This window comes from Tachysurus fulvidraco, chromosome 2 (genome assembly GCF_022655615.1).
Source record: "Tachysurus fulvidraco isolate hzauxx_2018 chromosome 2, HZAU_PFXX_2.0, whole genome shotgun sequence".
NCBI classification, from domain to species: Eukaryota; Metazoa; Chordata; class Actinopteri; order Siluriformes; family Bagridae; genus Tachysurus; species Tachysurus fulvidraco.
The window spans coordinates 27,369,338-27,390,369 of record NC_062519.1 but is presented as its reverse complement, the minus strand read 5'-3'; the positions used below and the strand labels follow the sequence as shown (position 1 = coordinate 27,390,369).

Sequence of the window (21,032 nt, the reverse complement as noted above, 5' to 3'; positions counted from 1 at the left end):
TTTTTTTAAATTTTGCGAGTAATGACTTCCACCGGGATAACAGCGGTGGATTGATAATGTATATAATTTGTCAGATCGAGTATGAGTATGAATTGATACCAATCCTAATATCGTTCCCAATATCTGACCCCAATATTGATCCCTGTTCTGATCCCAATATCTGACAACAATACTGTTTCCAATACTGACACCAGTAGTGACCCTGACGCTTAATATACTGATAACCCAATACTCACCTACATTCTGAGCACAAAGTAACTAACCTACGTCTTATTTTGTTAAGAGCTGTCATGGCACCTGTTCTTTAACTCTTACTAATACCGCACATAATTGCACATGCACTTAGGCTACTAGTCGAATTATTTATAATGTTATCTCCATGATTTTAAAATGAAGTGCATTTATCAGCTGCGTTAGTCAAATTAGATCAAATCAGGCTTTAATGGGTCTGTTAATAAAATATATTTCCTTTTGTTGGAATCCCTCATTGTCAATGAATGATAGTTACTGATCGTCAAGAACAGTACCCGGGTTTAGAGCTGGAATTTTCACCTATTTAGTGTTGAGATGGTGAACCTAGCTACATTGCTTGCTACTGTAGGCTGCTAGCAACAAACCCCTTGTGCTGACTCTTATGTTTAAAAGGTTTAATCAGGTTACTTGTATTGTGGGAAGACGCTGTAGTTCCTCTTGATATTCTCATAGTACAAAGCTTGCAGTCTGCTTTGTTTAGTTTGCAGTCATAAAATACATCTAGATTGCTATCATTTTGTGTCGTCTGTTTATTAGCGTGACAGCCAACACTAGGCTTATGTCACACGGTATCATGTGGTATCAGATGTTGATATGATTATGAGTAAATGGGCACCAGTATCAGTTTCTAATCTAATGCTAATGTGTTTCTTCAGGCCCTGAGGGCTGCAACCTCTTCATCTACCACCTACCACAAGAGTTTGGTGATAATGAACTCATGCAGATGTTCCTGCCCTTCGGGACGGTCATCTCCTCTAAGGTGTTCATGGATAGAGCCACCAACCAGAGCAAGTGCTTCGGTAAGTGTTTAACAAGCGCTTTTTTAAAATCGCTGGTGTGTGTGTGTGTGTGTGTGTGTGTGTGTGTGTGTGTGTGTGTGTGTGTGTGTGTGTGTATGTGTGCGTGTGTAAACACAATAAATACAATATATAATCTTAGCCTCTTTAGTCTATACAATTCCTTCTCGTTCTTTTAAAACACATTATAATACGAATCGTTTCATAGAACACAACAAAGTCAAATCACTGAAAGAAATTACAGGAGAAAGTTTCACCTAGACAAGAGATGTAAATTGCATACTAATCCAAGACCTGTGATAATTGCCTATGAACCTTTCTTATTAATAATGAATATGAAAAGTGTGAATTTCAATGGTGGAAAGGAGCAGGTTATCTGAGGTTTCAAATTAACATTGAAGCAGGAACTTTTCAGAAATGAGGAGCGCTCATTTTACGAGCATTTGAATTTAAATGGATATCAATGGGGAGTCTGCGGTCTTGCATACAAAGCTGTTTGTGTGAAAAGGCTCTATTGTGAAAAAGAGAAGAAGGAGACAAAAAAATCCTCGCAGTTCAACTTTACTGTATTGTGTGGGATTCTAAACCAGAACATGGCCATTCTGAAAAGACTGGACCATTATAGATCAGTGTGTGGGGTCACCCCGGGGGGATGGCTTGTCCTGGGCCACTATTCCTGCAGGGCCACCGTCTCCAGAGAGAGTTTAATTACAGCAGTGTGTGAGGGGAAAAGAAAAGAAAAGCTACCAGCAGTGTTGACTTATACAGTAAGTAATTAAAATACAGTGTCAGGTCAGAGGTGTTTGCACTCAAGTGCTGTAATTAATCCACTGAGGAAGAGCTGGAATGAGATGGCTAGAAATAAAGCTCTGACGTATACAGAGTGATGTGGCTTTTTGTCCTTCTCATCCACCTCGCCAAGGCTCATTTCATATCGTATGCACGTAATCACGAAAAGGACGATCCGTGGTCCACTCAGAGGAGAGTAAGGACAAGACAAGAGCTGGCTGATTTTCATGGTTCAGCAGCAGCTCCTCAGCGAGCGTGCATGCAGCAGCTGGATCAACACCAAGCTACAGTTTCTGGTCACTGGCTTTTGAGGTTCGGTTTTTAGAGCGCGAAAGGGACGAGCTGGCATCTGCTGTGACAAGTGTGTGTGATCCACTTACAGTGACCTTTGGAAATAGTCGCTGCTTTTCCTTGCATATGCATAACATGAAGCTTTTACAATGCTTTCAAACGCTCGCTTGAGACTAAGTGGTTCATGCAGGTCAGAGAGTTTAGGCTGCAAAACCATATATTCACATCGGCCTCATTTATAATAATAAGCCTGTGGAATAATAATGAGCTTTAAAACGTCATTGGACAACAGAAAAAGACCAAAATACATATACATTTTAAGCCTTGTCAAAAAAATTCATCAACGTATTTAATGAATATGCAAATTTACCTACATTTAAATTTTTGCACCTGATAGGCTCTTATATTTCGTTCTGTTGCATTTGTAATGCAAGTTTTATAAGAGTTTACACTGCTGGATCAGTCTGTACTATTCGATTATTACAGTTTTCTGAATCTTCTAGATCAGTGAATACTTTTTAACATAAGCTCAGAGTTTTTAAGCTATTTTGGGATGCAGCTCATGACAATCAACTCACAGATACGAAAGGAAACCATTTTAAGAGAGACGGAACTTGTTTAGCTTCGATGTTCATGAAATTAATAAACATTTTAAGCATCTACAGGGAGACATATTGAACTAGATGTACCTGAAGTGCACTAGCGAATATTTGAACGATGCACACTCAAACTTACACCTAATTTATAAACCAGGAATAAAGATTTTATATTTATTTTCAGGTGAATATTTAATCCTGCAATCCACTCCCAAAGAGAAACATGTCAGGAAGACCACACATCCAGAGAGCCACAAACCACAAGTGCTCATCTATCATGTCCGCAGTGAATGAACGTGCCCTCACTCCTCCATCGTCTTTGTGCTGATTTGCAGGCTTTGTGAGCTTCGACAACCCAGCAAGCGCGCAGGCCGCTATCCAGGCCATGAATGGCTTTCAGATTGGCATGAAGAGGTTGAAAGTCCAGTTAAAACGGCCGAAGGACGCCAGCCGCCCCTACTGACACTGCTCCAACACACACAGAGCTACAGCACAGGTAACACACACACACACACCGCAGCACGACATTAATCTGGCCTGGTCAAGGACAAATAATGAGAAAAGGGATTGGGGATGTAGGTCACAAATGTTTTTTTTTCCCTCAAATCTTTTAAGTGGACATTTGACAGCTTTGGATTTTTTATTTTTTAAAAAAACAAATGTTCCTCAGTTAAATGTGTAATCTGAAATTTTTTAGTTTGTAAAATAATTTGTTTAATTGGTTTGTGTATGTTGTGTTCATTAATTTTTCGCTTTGGAAAAGAGATTTTCATGAAAGACGATTTGGGCTCAATTAAATATTCTACATTTGAGCACCCGGAAAATCCTTCCTACGTGTTGATCTCCTTTACTGTCAGCCTCTTGCTGTTTGTAATGGAGCATACAGTGATGTGTATTAGCATACATCAGCACTTCCCATGTGGGAGGTGGGACACCATCCTGAGGCACAAGAGCTGTGCAGGGGAGCGGCAGGGAGACGCCATGCCAGTAAAAAGTCATGGGCACTGATGATGTTGTGGCATAATCAGGGATTAAACTGATGATAAAGGCAAGTCTTCCAAATGAATGAGAACAAGGAATGGAGAAATATGCAAGCATCCTGTTAATATTTTAAAACTAAAAACGAGTGAACACAAAGTACACAAACCTTTCCTTAGCCTTTTCTCAGCACTACCATTCAGTACAATGATTTTGAAGTAAATTCCCTCTTATCTATTTTTTTTTGTTTGCTTGTTTGTTTTTCATCTTTCATAGGTTTTGAAAAGTGAAATCTCAAAAGGAGTTTGATTTTTTTTTCTTTCAAAATAAAAAAAAAGATGAAAAAAAAAGAAGAAGAAGAAGATGAAAGGCTTTTTTTCGAAGACATATCAGCATTTATGAAGACGTTCGTTCGAGTCGGAGAGATGCAGGAGAAGCGGCTCACAACAGACTAACTACAAGCAGCCCGGCATAGTGAGAAAGTCAAAGCAGAATCATGGTGGAAAAGCCCACAAGACCACAAGACAAGAACTTTTAAGCTACAGAACTTCTCTCACTAAGACTGAGTCAACAAATACGCAACAAACAAACACACACAAAAAAAAAGCAGCAAGAACAACATAGATTTCTATATACATATTATATACATGTGCTATATTATGGAAGAGGCGCTTCCAGCTTTTAACGATACTGGACTAATGAGGGTTAAAACTTGAAAATCAAGGAAAAATGCAGTGGAAAGGAAAAAAAAGCTCTTTTTAACCACTGGCAGACCTTCATTCTCTTTCTCTGTTTCCTTTCAAATATCGTCATGTCTCTGAGCAAGCGCAGGACTTTTGGCCTTCTGTGGTCACGGAGGTTTCCAGAGGTACAGTGCAACTGAAAAATCTTTCACTCCAAGGGACCAAAGGACCAAAAACCTTTTTATTGTTCGACAGTAATATATAGTATTAATGACGATACTAATATGACAAACTACTACTAATGATGTTACATGTTTGAAAAAAACAAAAACAAACAAACAAAAAAAAACATTAAGAGGAAATACTTGCTTCAGGTTGGAAGAGGAAAGAGATTTTGATTTCTTTTCCTTTTACATTTATAACTAGTGGGTTTCAGAATATTTAAACAAAATAGAAAAAAAGAAGAAGAAAAAAAGTATTTTAAAAGCTATACTATTTTAGAGGAGTAGAATATGTGGATGGGTGATTGTTATGGGCACGTTGGGGTATTTTTCATCAACAGAGATTTAAACTCTTTGTCTGGGACGTGTGGCACTGACCCACTGCCTTTCAGCTCCACCTCTGACCTTCACATTTATTTAGACATTAAACTGAAGCACACATGCCAGAGAAATGACACTCACTGACCTGGTTGAACTTACACGTTCCTTTCATTTAGCAATCAGACATTAAAATACGGAGTAGTAATACCTGCATGTTCTGTGGACAATCCAAACCACAGTATCAGGGTTTAATACATATTAGAGTTCAGGCATAATGAAGTGCACAATTTCCCATAAACGATCAGTGTTATTGCTGCCGTTTGCGTCATTAGCTTTGTACTGAAGTTACTCATGCTAACGCTGGACTCCTAGTTCCTTAACACTACTCAGTTTGTTAATGAAAACTTGATTCGTTTTCCATGATATAAACTAAAGGGTAATAATAATAATTTACTCTTTTACAAAATATAGGACAAAATATCAGCACTACATTAACCATCTTTACATCAGAACATTTGGAAGACACCCTTAAAAGAGCAACTTAGATTTTATACAACTGAGCATTTGAGGGTTAAGGGCCTTGCTCAGGGGCCCGGCAGTGTCAGTTGGGTGAACCTGGGATTTGAACACACAACCTTCCAGATTTGTAATCCAACACCTTAACCACCAGGCTATAACATCCCCGCCATTGCGTTGTTTTAACTAATAGAGATTAGAAATACAATTTTAAAACTATTACAAACTACAAACAGTTTAAAAGAATGAGTTAGCTAAGAGAACATGGAGCTTACATCTAAACTAAAACTAACAAGAACCAGATTGCCAGTGTGTTCATTTTATTTCCCTTCAGCCCTTTCTCAGCAGCGGGCACACTGTGTGAACAGGAGCTCTTTATCTAAGTCATTATATTACTGAAATATTGACTAATGTGAGTTTTTTCCTCAGCTGACTCTGACCCTGGTCTAAAAGACGTCTTTTCAGCTTCTCAGCTTAGCCAAATCTTACAGTATTCTGTTTTAAAGCCTCAAGGGTCCTTTAACAGGGATTATGGTAATCCAGAGACCTACAGCCCAACACCCCACATCATTACCATACAGCCTGTATTGATCAAATGGCCAGGCTCAGCTTCTGCCTCTGCCTCTGCCTCAGCCTCAGGGCCACTTCTGCACAATCAATTACATGACTGAGTTCATTTTTTTACACTTTATATAACAAAAGCTTAAGACAAGCTCTGCGTGGGATTGCTTTATCGATGCAGACCAGACCAGTGTTTAATAATACAGGTCAGAAATGTCATTAGATAAATGAAGATAGTGATGAGGCACATCTTAATGCTGCGAAAAGCATTTTAGTGAGCATGAAGAATGAGCGCTATTAGTAAGGCCACAGTGAGGGGCAGTTTAAAGGGCACAGACACCGACACCATGATGTACTTACAGCAGCTGCTGGTGTTCTGTCTGATGAATAGCACACACAAACACTCACACTCACACTCACACACACACACACACACACACACACACAAGCACACTCAGTGACACTGTTGACAAAAGGTCAGTGGATGGAGCTGCATTCCTTTATAACATGGTGAACGTCCACTGAGTCCCACATAAAGAGCTGAAAAGGTGTTTTTTTTTTATTTCTTATTCACTCCATATTCATGTTCGGCTTTATTTTTCTCAACTGTCTTAAAGCTCATGCACTCATATTATTACCTTCATGGTTACAAGTTTTGAACTGTAGAGTCTCCTTATGAAGATTACAGGGTGAACTTAAAAAAAAAAAAAACAACTAATTTAGTTTTTATTTCATTTCATTTTCCACATTTTGAACCTTTTGGCAAACCAAGAAATCTGTCACAATCACAAGAGGCTTGTGACCGTGGATGTCTGGTGTAGCAGGACGATATTAATAACATGGTCTAAAACATAATCGAGAAGCTATCATTCTTGTCTTAAACTTTACAGTCATCCAGCATACAGTCCAGAAAACATCCAGCTACAACACAGAAAATCCAGCTATATGGAAAAGGGAGCGACATTTATCTTCATATTCTCAGCATTTACATGGAAAACAAGGTCACTGTGGTGCACACATATTTCTGCTATACAGATTTTATCCACTCGATAATCCCTGTTTCTCTCTCCCAGTATTAACAATAGAAAGAACTGGTTCTGTTCATCATACACACAGTGTCAGCACTTACACTTAGTTTTTGGTTTGGGAAATGTATTCAGTTTCCTTCTGATTATTTGCTATCTCGGTGGCCACAGAATATTCTTAAAAACGGCTCCTTCTCCAACAGCGAGCAACATAATTCTTTAGCCATTGTGTCTTTTATTAGCTCCTGTTGTGCTTCCGATGTTTGACCACAGTTAGAAATATCAGCTTATATCTGTCAGTGAGGAAAACATTTCCCAGTCGCTGGTCACTCAGAAGAGGTCATTAAAGTTTCAATGAAATTCAGAATGAAGAATTATTTGCTGAACAGTTAATATAGTGGAGCTTTGCTTAACTTGCTCGTATAGAGGATCTGCCACTGGTCATTATGTTTTATACTGGAATTGGTAAGTCGCTATTGAACAGGGTGCCGTTTTTATCGGGTTATAACGCCATTTTCCGCAAGACTCCTGTTCACATGGTAATATACTGTACACATATTCAGCCCTCGGGCATCCGTGCTCTAATAACCCTGCGTCTTCACATCACCGAATCCCTACGTTTCAGACATGTGAATTATTAAAATCAAATTAAATTTGGCTCTCACATATCAGCAGGCCTAATGCAAATTAAAAATGGCAACTCACGCCTGAAGTTTAATAAGTTTGAGACATGATATGATTACAGCGAGACAGTGGAATAAAATGGAGTAAACATCAGGGTGATGGAGGAGGAGTGTGTTAGTGTGAATGAAGCTTATCTTGTTTTTGCAGTTTAAAAAAAAAAAAAAACTTCCACTGCCGTTGCACTGCTCATAGTCACAAGCGCTCTAAGTCACCAGCATTTCTCATTTGTGTTCTCATTCCAGCTTTCTTCATGCTCAGAGTTGAGTTTCTCACCATGATGCCCAGCGTGATGTTTGAGCATGTTCACACGTGGTGGCGGTGGGTGGGTGGGTGTTTGGATGGTGATTTACGGTGGGGCGTAAAGTATATTAACGGTACTACTCGTATTAACAATATGATTCTTTAATTAATTACCTATGGTTTGTATGCTAAGGAAAGTAGCTTATTATAGATCTAAAATGTGTATATTAGGGAACATGAGCACAGGAGCCTTTCAGGGGCATCTGCTGGGGGACGACGGGAGGGTGGGATTGTGGGTTTTCTGCTTTATAAGACCGTCTTGAACTTCTGGTTTCTCAGCACAAAAACCTATGGAAGTCTGTATACTGTATACTGGATTTGGGGGAAATCATGTGGATGTGTGCGATGGGTGAAGCAGGAAGTCCGGGTCACACGCTTACAGCCCAAACGAGACTAAGCTGTTTACAGGCACGTTTATTTCTTTCTCCTATTTTCTTTTGTTTTCTTATTGGTTCCTGTTTTTTCAGGTAACAAGAAGAGTAAAGTTCATGTTCTGCTCAAAACTTAAAACGAGACACAGTGCAGTAATTATTTTTTATGATGTGCAACTGATGCAGTTTGGTCTTCTTCTGAGAAGCCAGACATTCCAGTGTTGACTTTTTTTCAGGTATTTGCATAGATTTATTGTCATGCCAAATTATATAGTTTGGGTCACTATTTATTTATTTATTTATTTATTTATTTATTTATTTATTTATTTATTTATTTATGATCTGTTTATGTATGTTGTTTCATTTCTGTGATCATGAGTTGCTTTATTTAATGATTACATTTTAAAAAAAGAAGAAGAAGACATCAAAAGGAAATGCATAATGGGCTTTTCTCTTTCTCTTTTTTTCAATTTTACAATAAAAATTTTAAACTACATAGTAAACATGTAAATCCTTGACTGCTGTGCTGCTCTGTCCATGTTTAATGACACCATCATTTCATGTCTCAATTATGTAACACTGTCACATTATTATGTTGGCTTTGTAGAAGCCAACATTCTGTTATGCTACTGGAGTTATTTTTCTTAGCCAACTTTTTATTAATTGCTACTCGAGCTTTCGAGCTACATGCACCAAATTCAGATATGTTGTAGACCCTGGTCTGAAGTTTGTTACTTTTCTAAGAGTACCGATACTGATATTTCCGGTACCGGGTCTCAAAGTGGCCTTTTTTCACATAGACTCCCATTATAAACTTTGGAGCAAACTCGGCAAGCTTTCGAACTATCTACACCAAACTCGGCCAGCTCCTTTAGGGTGATACTCTGAACAAAGTTTTAAATTGGTGTACCGACTGGCCTTTCGGTTGTCCCACAGCCTTGTGACATATCAAAACACTCAGCACAATGAGGAGAACTGCCTCACCTGTATTCTGGACACGTCACGTGACGTCACGTGAAAAAAAGAAATTAGCACAACATGGAAATGTGACATATCAAAACACTCAGCCCAATGTGGGGAACTTCCTCAAGAGTATTTGGATGACATCACATGCTCGTCTCCAATTACCTCTAAATGTTTTAGCACCCTAGCTTTCTGTCCACTTGCCTCCAAAAGTAACATTAACCATTATGTCCATTCGCCTTCAAAAAGCACTTTGCGATCACTTTGTCAAAGCCAACATCAAAGTTTGTTGTGACGAACTTTACAAATCTAGTTATTATTATTATTATTATTATTATTATTATTATTATTATTATTATTCTCTCTGATTTTATTACTAAAACAAGGTTACAAGAAGCAAAACAAAAGCTACACTCAACAAAATGGACATAAACGTTCATCCTCTGGCAAACTGGTGAGTTAGTTAAAGTTTGTTTAAGATTAATAACGACCTTTTTAAAATCCTGAATCAATGAAAATGACAGATCACTAAAGCTTAGTTTAATTGTTTTTGCAGTGCATTAAAAGAAGAGATTGCAAAAGCAGCTTTTGTGGAATATTTATAATGGCCTTGAGGCAACAGTGCCAAGAAAAACTACCTGAGACAATATGAGGAGTACAGGGAGATTCCTTAAGAGGAACCAAACTCAAAAATCATGGCTGATGCATTGATCATCTGATATGAAGGTAATCTGCACTGGCCAATAAGCCTGCAAGCAGGGGTGATTAAATAAAAGTGCTCCAGCTCCCCCTTTTGTCCACCCAAGAAAGAGCATACTGCCTTTAAATGCCATGCATCGTCTTGGAGGAAGCACTGACACTGGGATTTTATAGTCAAGTTTGCCAGCAACATTATTCTAAAATGATCAAAATATTAAAAGTGTATGAAACGACTGCACGTCCCATAGGACCAATGTTTAGTTAGTTCATTTAAAACAAGAAAAAAGAAAAGAAAATATTGGTACTGACTGCTGAAAAAAATTGTCGATCAATTCCAAAGAAAACCCATTGGTTTTGGGGATGAAACCAGAAAATGTGATTAGAAATCATTGTTTTTCTACAACTGTATACTGTCAAACAGGTCAAGTCAAGTTAAGTCAAGTCAAGTCAAGTCAAGTCAAGTCAAGAAGCTTTTATTGTCATTTCAACCATATATAGTAGTTGCAGTACACAGTGAAATGAGACAACGTTTCTCCAGGATCGTGGTGCTACATAAAACAAAGACAGAGCTATAAGGACTTATTAAGTAGTCCTAGATACATCAAGTGCATCTGTGCAACCTGGTGCAAACAGTGCAGTACAAGACAAACAAGACAAAAGGACAAAAGACAGTGCAAACAAAAAATAAGACATTACACAAAAGACAATACACAAAAAACAATACACAAAAGATAATACACAAAAACAGTGCCAACAAGTGTAAATACTGTAGGTTCAATCAATATTATGTGTGTAGAAATACTGGAATGACACTAGACATGTGCGTTGAGTAAGGATGAGCAAGGAAGTGTTTATGATTACAGCAGCAGCTCATAGCTACATGTCTACAGTATCCAGGTAAAACGATCCACTGAACCAGAGGTGATGTCCGGAAATCTGTTGCATCCATGTGTGATCATCTAACGCACAGAAAGTGGAACACAAGGGCAAAAGCTCCAGGAATAAGTAATTTCATGAGGAAAGGGGCAGATATGGAGCGCAAAAGGAGACACAGCAATGATACATGGTGTCAGAATCAGACACATGACAGAGAACTGATTATTTTGTATGTTCTTATCCTAAAGTGGTGAAGATTGTCAACAGAGGGCAGAGTTTGTTATTACCAGGATGCTAATATTGTGCCCTGGTTGTAACAGTTCCACCAGGGGGCACCATAAACCATGTGTACAAAATGACCACATGCAAAAACCTATATAGCAAGATGTTGTGTTACAAGGCAGCCCAACAACCTCACTACTCTATATGTGCATAATAACAATGACTGTTCCAGTAATCTCCATTGCACACACTCACTAGGAGTAATATTGAGACAAAAGCCAAAGCTATGATGGGAACATTGAAGTGTGCAAGAGAGAAACAGGTGAAAGGATAGAAGGAGGGAGATAAAGTGATGAGAATGAGAGAAAGAGAGAGGGACGGAGAGAGAGAGAGCATTAAAAGTAGAGGCAGCAGCTCCTGAAATAAATTGGCCCAATTACAATAAAGTGTGGCTCTTGGTCAGAGCACAAGCCCGGTAGTTCATCTTTATTACAATCAGTTAATGAAAATCAATCCCCCTCCTGATACACTCTTATCTCCACAGCCTCTGTGAGCCGCACACGCACGGAGATAATAAATTAGGCTAATATTGTCTTTGATGAGGGAGGGAATTGCAAATTATTATAACTTTCCAAGATTTATGATATAGACGCCTAATGTCTGAGCTGGGTTCTTCTGTGCTCGGGGTGTGAAAGGACCATTTGTTAGAAAGTTTAGAGGCGTACACTTATGACCTGGTATAAAGAGATGGTACCGAATGCAGCACTTTAAACATACAGTAGAGAAGTTAATACTCTTGTGTATCCCATGTCATAAAGCTGATTGTAAAACACTGTAGAGAAAATTGGGCTTTATAGGTTACACTATACAACCAGGAGCAGCTGGGAGAAATGTATTACTCAGTTCAAAAGGTTGTAAGAAGAATACAGAGGATGTAGAACGTATGAAGAAGGCATTAGCTGGGGCTGATTTCTTTCTAGCCTGCACTGTAGATTCATGCAGCCTCTAAGTGACAGTCGTGTCAATATTTTGATATCATTAAGGTAATATTTTTCAGCCTGATTCTCTGAAACCCTGTATAACACTTCATCAGCATTGACGGTGAAGGCAGATGGATAATACAGTCACAGGTATAAACACATGAGTACTATTAAATCTGTCATCTCCCTAAATGTGTTTGGAGGAGAAATTAAATGTAGATAGACCACTGTCCAATCAAATTCACAAAAATGACAGAAGATGGAATTTTATGATTTCTTTTTTTGATATTTAGATATCAAACATGGAGTAACCTCAGTGTGTCATTACTATGGAGGGACAGGTCTACCAGATAAAAATAGAGAGAACTTTTTTTTTCTTTCTTTTTTTGACCTTAGAAAATTGGCATTTTTTTAAATCTCAGATTCTAACCTCTCAGTATTCTTATTCTAACTGATCTCAGAACGTTGACCTATCATCTCTCATTTTTACTTTAATACCTCAACATTTTGCAATTATCTCAAAATTCGGAAATGTACTAAAATTTTGACACCATAAAATTCAAAAGTTCCCAAAGTTCTAATTTATATCTTAATATAATTCTATAACATATATCTACATTTTTTTTGAATCACAAAACGTTGACTTCTCTCCAATGATTTTTGACTTGTCTTTTGATTTGATTGACTTTTTATGTTGGCTTTGTAGAAGGAGTTATTTTTCTTAGCCAACTTTTTATTAATTGCTACTCCTCCTTGAGCTTTCGAGTCACATGCACCAAATTTGGATATGTTGTAGACCCTGGTCTGAAGCTTGTTGCTATTACTTTTCTAAGAGTACCGATACCGATATTTCCGGTACCGGGTCTCAAAATGGCCTTTTTCCCCATAGACTCCCATTATAAATTTTGGGGTTTATAACTTGGCAAGCTTTCGAACTATCTACACCAAACTCGGCCAGGTCCTTTAGGGTGATACTCTGAACAAAGTTTTAAATTGGTGTACCGACTGGCCTTTCGGTTGTCCCACAGCCTTGTGACATATCAAAACACTCAAAACACTCAGCACAATGAGGAGAACTGCCTCACCTGTATTCTGGACACGTCACGTGACGTCACGTGAAAAAAAGAAATTAGCACAACATGGAAATGTGACATATCAAAACACTCAGCCCAATGTGGGGAACTTCCTCAAGAGTATTTGGATGACATCACATGCTCGTCTCCAATTAAAGTAAACTGTTATAACACGCACCAGATACTGTAAGTAGAGGCAGTAAGAGAGCGTGTTATTGGTCAGTGTTAAGTTGAGCTGTGAAAAATGATTTGTGACAGGTTTTATTGTGGCTGAAAAATGGCCTCTTCTCCTGTCTCCATGCTGGATGATATTAAAGCTGAGGGTGATGAAGCACTGCGGCTGTGGGAGGAACACACGGGTGAACAGCTCTGCAGGAGGAGATGTAGCATAGCACGATGAATGAAGTGCAAATTAGTCGAGCGTTTCACTTTTTCCACGGACCTTACAATTTGCTCTGGATATGGGCATATGCCAAATGCCATAAATGTAAATATGGAAATAAGGACACTTTTACAAGATGCACTCACTGGTCACTTTAATAGGAACACCCACAACACAACTGCTTATTCGTGCAATTTCCCAGTAAGATAATCATGTGGCAGAGCATAATGCTTCCATTCAGGCAGGTTTTGAGATATGGTAACTCAACCACTTTTTATAATTTGGTGGGTAGAAAAGCATCTCAGAGCACACAACACACTGAACCTTGAGGTGGAAGGGCTACAACGGCAGACAACCACCTTCGAACTCCACTCCTTTTATCCAAGAACAGGAATGTGAGACTACAATCCTAGGCTGATTGAAACTGGACAGCTGTAGATTTGAACAAGACCTCGCAATGTGTTCCAATTTATCCAAGTGATGTGAGCTGCAGAGATGATGTGACACAGGAGACACTTTATTGACAACCCCCCCAGCCCCTAATGTTGTCTAAAATTACAAAATCTAATTTAACTTTATGAAATTGTCTGTTATCAGACCCACTACAAAGGGAACTTGGGTAACAAATCATGATGATTGTTATGATTATACTAATTAGGATTATCTAATAATCTTTCAAGAAGAGTATCCAAAATCAAGCACGTGGTACACATGACAAAAAATTATATATATATATACACACATACCAAATAACGAGATATTTTTAAAACACACTGTCCACTACTATTGGGCTATACTAGTGTAATCGCATGACCACATTACAGTCAACTGTAAAACACAACTAAAAAGTGAGAATGTGAAACTGTTTGTGTACCTCCCCCCTTCCTTCCTATTTGAGTTGAAACACTGCACATAAATCCTCCCCTTGGCAAGTTTGCAACAGTTCCAGATGTTTTAAAACTTTTTTAATCATCCCCACAGTGGTTTGTGGTATACCAAAGCATTTATGAGTTCCTCCACCCATTACCTGCTTGGGTAGGTAAACAACCGCTGCTCCGTTTGATTTCATTTCCAACAATAATAGACGACAAAGGGATTGTTTTGTTTGTGGTAATTCTGATTGTTCTTGGGTAAAATGGAGTGATTACAGAGTGGACTGAACGTACACACAGAGCGCGAGTGTGCCGACTTCGTTTACAGTTGGCCATCAGCCATATTAGGCATAGATGTAACCACATAGCAGAAAACCCCAAAGAAAGCAGTAAAACATCAGGATAGTGTAACACTTATTTTAATATGGAAAAGTCCAGGGGTTACATATTACTTACTTCTGAGTTTAAAAAAGAAAAACGACTGCAAAAACATCACATTTACAAATCATCTATACAAAGGAGAATGTACACATTATACACACATATATACACACTTTTAATATATTATTATATAAAGAATTTGTTTCTTAGCTCTAAACAGTAATGCGGGAAGCAGGGTGGCTCGGGGACTTACTGTTTTGTACTGTACCTGTAGCCTGATTTGTACCATGTGTTTTATATACTGTACCTGTAGAACTATATGGATAGGTAGCATTTTCATTTAGTTGTTGGAGTCCATGTTGTTAATCCATTTATTACAAAGGAGTAGCATTAAGTGCCATGTTCAAGCCAAGAAGACTGAGAGATGTCATTATCTACCAGTCCCAGAGCCATGTCCATGATGCATCTATATTCTATGAATTTTCTTCAGGATCACAAATAAGCATTGCTGGTGTTACACATAATGTCCATGCTAATTAGATTTAAATAGCTGCCCTCAGCCTTCACAGACTGTTCTGCCTCCTTCAAGATACTGAGATGTATTGCAACATAATTCCGTTATGGAAAGCACTGAGTTTTAATGACCACTGTGTTGAATTTTGGGTTTAATGTGGAAGTGTGAGGAAAGATGATTGGAGTGCTTCTGACAGATCCAAGAAGATTATTCAAAAGAGCTTTAAAACAGAAGTTCGATCAAATACGTTTTTTCCCTTGTGTCTCCACTAACCCGGCCTCTTCAGCAGGATGAGCAAAAGAAGCAGCGTGATGACAAGGAGTGATGGAGAGCTCTCTCTTGCCCTGTTAGAAACATGTGGAGTCCTGACTGCACTCTGCTCCAGCGTGCTGGGAGGAAGAGCCTTCAGGTCCTGCAGCGCTGCAAACGCTGCCATAGAGAACTGCACGTCTCCGGTGGTGAGGACATCAAAAACGCATGACTGGAAATAAACATCTTCAACCTGCAGTGTTTCTCTGCATCTTGAGGTGGCACGCTCGAGCAGGTCGGTGTGACCCATGCTGCCCGGCTGCATCTGTCCCTCACTCTGCCGTTGTCCTCGGCTCAGCACGTGTGCGTTGATGAGCTCGCTGCGTGGGCAGCCGTGCAGGCACAGCTGTAAGCCACCGCTCTCCTCCACCATCTCTTCAGGAACGCGGATGGCAAACGTGAGGTAGCGGCCGACCCTCCGCACAATGATGGACGTGCCCAAGTAGCGCGCGTTGATTGTAACCTGACGCATACCGCTGTGTCCGCTTCCCTCAGTTATGCGCAGGCTGCCTGCATGACCCCCGCTGCGTGTACCATCCTGGAAGGCGGAGGGTACGTCATCTGTAGTGGCCTGGTACACCTTCTGCTCGGTGCAGTCACGGTACGCTTTGAATATGACTGTTATCTGTGGACAAGAAGGTAGCAATCAATTATTACAATAAATAAAATCTACTTTACCTTTTCTATGCTGCTTCTCGCCCACACCATCCAGATAAGATTACTTTTCTATCACAGCACATTTTATTCCTTGGTTAGTTAAACTCATGGTACTGATAAAATGTGTGTCAGTGGCAAGGGTGCATGCTTTGGTTTTTATCTGTTACAGCATAGGGTCAATATAGAAGAGCAGAGAATGTGGTGAAGTTTCAGAAGCATGGTTTGTGTAGACTCAGACATAGTGGAGGATGAAGTATTAAACTTCACCACAGAGTGGCAGTAGGGGAATACAGCACATTTAAAAAATAAATATCCTGAATGATTTTGTTCTTTTCCCAACAAAATTATGATTAGAAGAACCACAACTACAGTATATAAATATTAAAATAGATAATCCACTGATTAAATGCTATCTAATGCCTGCAATTTCTCCAGAAATGTTTTTTTTCCCCAAGAACTGCTGGACTGTCCACTGTTATCAGCAGATTCGGTTTGTCTGGACTAAAACAGCAGGTCACAAAGATACTGCATATTAGTAATTCAAAATTTTCCTCCTTTCTTATGATTATTACCAACACACCTGGTTAGAATTTAGCCAACAGAAAGCACATTCTCCCAGAGAGGGATCACCTGCACTAAATATAGATACGAGGGCAGTTAATGCTAGGAAATCTAAAGCTACCCTGTAAACTAAAAGTGCTAAAATGCTCTTGATCTACTTTAATGATCAAAATCTGTAGCTTATCTTTTGATGGTTGTTAACTTAAATAGAAAATCTCAGTCATAACCCACAATCAACATGGGGAAAATAAACTTGCTTTAATTTGGAAGTTACTGAGCGTTTTATTTGCGTTAGGGCCCTTGTTTTTGTTTTTCATTAAACACTTAGATTTGTCTGCACAAGTCAAAGAAGAAGAAATGTCAATTTTCTATGACTGCTGTATACCTAGTGTGAAAGCATGTCAGTGATGATATCTCACCTTGTTGGTTGCTGTGGCACTTGATCCCTCTACAACAGGCACGTTCGTGACCTGAACAGAGAGGTAGCGATTGTGGATGAGCGGCCATGCGCCCTCCACCCTGCATGTCTGAAACTCATCTTTGAAAGTGCGCAAGTGAGGGTCCCCAAATAGTCCACAGTGTGCATACTTTTTTTTCTGTGCATCCCCTGGGCCTGAAGCCAGCACTCTGCTCTCAAAGTCGCATGTATCCACTGCAGTGGGCCTGGATGTGCTTGGAGCTTTGACTGAAGATGTGGGACCCTCGCTGGAGCAGTTGTGCTGAGCAAAGAGTTCCTTGATTCGAAACACAGCTGAGTGGTAAACAAGGTCCCCTCTGCAGCCACGGGACGTTCGTCTGGTGCACAACGAGTACGCCCTCAGAGCCGTGCAGTAGTCCACATCAGACACCACATCCTCCTGAAGGCCGGTGGCAGGTGAGAACGATGCCACGTATTCTGCGTTACAACGCTGGATCCGACATGTTTGACAGCATGCTACAAACCAGACAGAGACACATTTCACTTAGTGCTAATGGAAATTAACCTTTTCATGTGAAAAATAACAAACCTTCCAGTCATAGAGCTTTAACCTGAATATTAAGTGCAGCATGTAAGAAATGTGCAGGTGTAACCATGTAAGAAATGTTAACAATGTAATAAATCAATTTGATAGAAAAAATACAAAACTGTAATATTACCAAACAACAATCAACCTACTATGAGTCCACGACCAATCCTACACAAATCCTACACAACATTTAACAGTAACCAATCCAAATAATTAATCTGGCAACGTCCACGCACACAGCCAGGCAGAGCTGAGGAGTGACGGAAAATGTCGTAATGAAACACACAACTCCCACAATGCATTACAGATGGAAAAAGAAACCAGCTCATAATCTTAACAAACACTTGTGGGTGTGCACTATAAGAATCAAGAAACACAGCCAGTAGAAATGAAGACAAAAAAAACAACAGACACATTTCAAGATAGGGACCAAGAAAACACGACAATGAAACCATCAATGGCAAAAGGCTGAGCTTTGACTAGGCAGAAAAACAAGAAACATACACGTGATCATTCACAAACAGATCCTGAAATACACAGTCACAAAAATGGAGTCACATGATAAGTCTACTACGTGCAGTGTCGGAAGGCATACAGACAGGAAACAGCTGCAAACCCAGTTTTGAGCAATTAGTTATGGATGAATTAAAGATGACTAAGAACGTTGAAAGCTAGAGGTTGTGGGATGAACTTACTCATTTCAGAAAACACAAGATGTAAGTTATATTACACTACACAGGCAAAAGTTAACTTCAGACAACAAAGTATACAAAAATCTTAACAGAACATGAATCTTACTGGTGTTTAAGGCCACAACAACTAAAAAAAATTAAAATCTGTGAGATTTTACGATCAAAAGCTCTTGATAATATTCTCATGCCATGATTGATGAAGTAATGCTGTGTTGCAGTGGGTGAGTTGGAGTAAGTTTTGGTATGGGTTCTGTAGTAATAGGGGTAGATTGAAAAGCATTTAAAGCAATCTGGGGGAAAACCAACATATTAATCGATTAAGAAAATTGTTTAAGAAAGAGTTTTCTGCCATCTTGGTTTTTATGTTATACAGCTCACTATCTGTCTCACTATGATCTTGATCTGGGTATTGATCATAATCACTCCTACATCTATCTATCTATCTATCTATCTATCTATCTATCTATCTATCTATCTATCTATCGTCTTGATAATAAATTGTTCACGTGTACATATAAATTCAGGAAGTTGGTCCAAAACAAAAGAGGATTTATCATCATTATAATATCAGGAAACCAGTCAACATCAGATAACAGTAATACAAATCCCAAAGGTGCTTTAGGAGTTTATTTTGGATGTTATAACAAATATAACGCAGTAAACTAACCTTAATAGTGAGGAAAATGCAGGAACAATACAATCAGGTCAAAGTGGCGGCTTTATGAAAATCATATCAACATTTTCATGGTTTAAAAAAAATAAACTCACATTTTAAACAGGAAAAACAACGAAAAAATGTAAAAACTACTCGGTTTACTGGAGCGCGCGCACTTAGCTGTTTTCAACTGAGGAAAGTATTTAACGTTAGCTGAAGAGAAAATGGAAAAAACTAATAAAAAAAATATAACAACGGTAAAATACTAAAAAAAAAAAAAACAACTGCAACAACGTGGTCAAAACAATGCAGTTAAGAATTTAAAGATTTTCTATTAAAAAAAAAACTGCACAACACCTAAAACAATAACGCCATGACCGTTAGCTAGCTAATGGTTAACATAAAATCTACGCGCACGTAGTTTAGCTAGCTGAGTTAGCTTAGCACACTCGTGCTGTTATGTTAGCAAGGCTGGCTAGTGGCTAAATGACCATGTAGCTTTAATTGTTCTTCGTTATAGCTTCCAAAACAAACACAACAAAACATCCATGCATAGATATTTCCAAAATTCTACCTAGTGTAAAGAAAAAAAAACAACTATTATATGTTTATCTAGACTTTAAAAAACTTTGGAATGGCTAACTCTTGCACTGCGGAGTTCGGAAAAACAGAACACAAAAAGTCCTCTCACCTGGCTGAAGTAAGAGCGACAGGGAAACCATGACAAGCGAAATCCGGTTAAAAAGCTGCAGCTTTGCCGAGTTGAGAGTTCCGCTTCTCCCCATGCCAATCCATTCAGTTAGAATGGAAATCACCAACTTCTGCTGCACATCGACGCTGTGGAGAAACAAAACAACTCTCACAGCATAACACACACACACACTCTCTCTCTCTCTCTCTCTCTCTCTCTCTCTGGGATTGGGATTCGGTACTGGGATTCGGCCCAACTGCTGCCAATGGGCGGGATCTTTGCGTTTTGTGGGCGTGGCTAATGTTATCCCGCCTTTCTAGTGTTTATTCACTGACTCACTAATAAAGAGAATCTGAAGATACCTATGCACTCAGTGTCCACTTTAATAAGAACACTAATATGTCTACTATTTATACAGTTATCCATGCATTTGTATTTATTTTATTTACCTTTATTTTACCACGAAGTCTCATTGAGATAAAAAATCTCTTTTACAAGAGAGACCTGGCCAAGGTAGCAGCCATACATAAACAACATAGTAAAAGGCTACATACAAGGTAACAGCCATACATAAACACTACATAGTGAAAATATACATACAAACAATCATGCAAATACAAGGACCTCTCAAGAAAAACAACTACATGTCTCCTTTACCACATTTTTATGATGGTCTTATATGTATTTATTGATTATATATGGCAGCAGCACAATGCATAAAGTCATTAGATTAGATTAGATTAGATTAGATTAGATTCAACCTAATCTAATGACTTTATGCATTGTGCTGCTTCCATATATTTACATGCATTCAGATACAGGTCAAGAGCTTCAGTTAATGTTCTGTGACTCTAACTGTGGCATGGATGTTAGTGCCATATGGTTTGATTATACACAAAATGGTGTGTCTAAAAAAACAACAACCTGTGAATATTAAATGAAGCTATTGACTTGTGTCTGTATGATATTATGCATTGTCCTGCTGCTATATGATTGGCTGATTTGGTAACTGCATAAATGGGCAGGTGTAGAGGTGTTCCTAATAAAGTGGGACAGTTAGTGTATCATGATATGTTATGTGTAATAACTGCTAAAAAAATACAATAGTTTTGT

The 21,032-nt window shown here is 38.8% G+C and overlaps 2 protein-coding genes across 5 annotated transcripts in view; one reads left to right on the top strand and one right to left on the bottom strand.

Annotated features, from left to right (window-relative positions):
- celf5a (cugbp, Elav-like family member 5a) overlaps positions 1-8,881 on the top strand; it is a 184,550-nt gene extending 175,669 nt beyond the window's left edge. For all 4 annotated transcript variants that reach the window (XM_027169748.2, XM_027169745.2, XM_027169747.2 and 1 more), the window contains exons 10-12: positions 909-1,052; positions 3,061-3,221; positions 3,980-8,881. In XM_027169748.2, coding sequence (XP_027025549.1) covers positions 909-1,052; positions 3,061-3,188 — 272 coding nt within the window. In that variant the 3' untranslated portion in view covers positions 3,189-3,221; positions 3,980-8,881. The remainder of the gene's footprint in view (positions 1-908; positions 1,053-3,060; positions 3,222-3,979) is intronic.
- A 5,974-nt stretch (positions 8,882-14,855) lies between these two features.
- On the bottom strand, positions 14,856-20,154 carry rgmd (RGM domain family, member D). The gene is made up of 3 exons (XM_027170103.2): positions 19,920-20,154; positions 17,294-17,808; positions 14,856-16,281 (listed from the first exon to the last, which is right to left on the bottom strand). The coding sequence occupies exons 1-3, from the start codon at positions 20,011-20,013 to the stop codon at positions 15,616-15,618; spliced, it is 1,275 nt and encodes a 424-aa protein (XP_027025904.1). The 5' UTR covers positions 20,014-20,154; the 3' UTR covers positions 14,856-15,615.
- Positions 20,155-21,032: the final 878 nt, after the last annotated feature.

Bases quoted from the DNA above. Each gene is read 5' to 3' on its own strand.
- rgmd (XM_027170103.2), bottom strand. From the start codon at position 20,013: ATGGGGAGAAGCGGAACTCTCAACTCGGCAAAGCTGCAGCTTTTTAAC. The intron at 17,809-19,919 runs GTGAGAGGACTT...TCTGGTTTGTAG, and splicing joins GTCGCTCTTACTTCAGCCAG to CATGCTGTCAAACATGTCGG. The intron at 16,282-17,293 runs GTGAGATATCAT...TCTTGTCCACAG, and splicing joins GTGCCACAGCAACCAACAAG to ATAACAGTCATATTCAAAGC.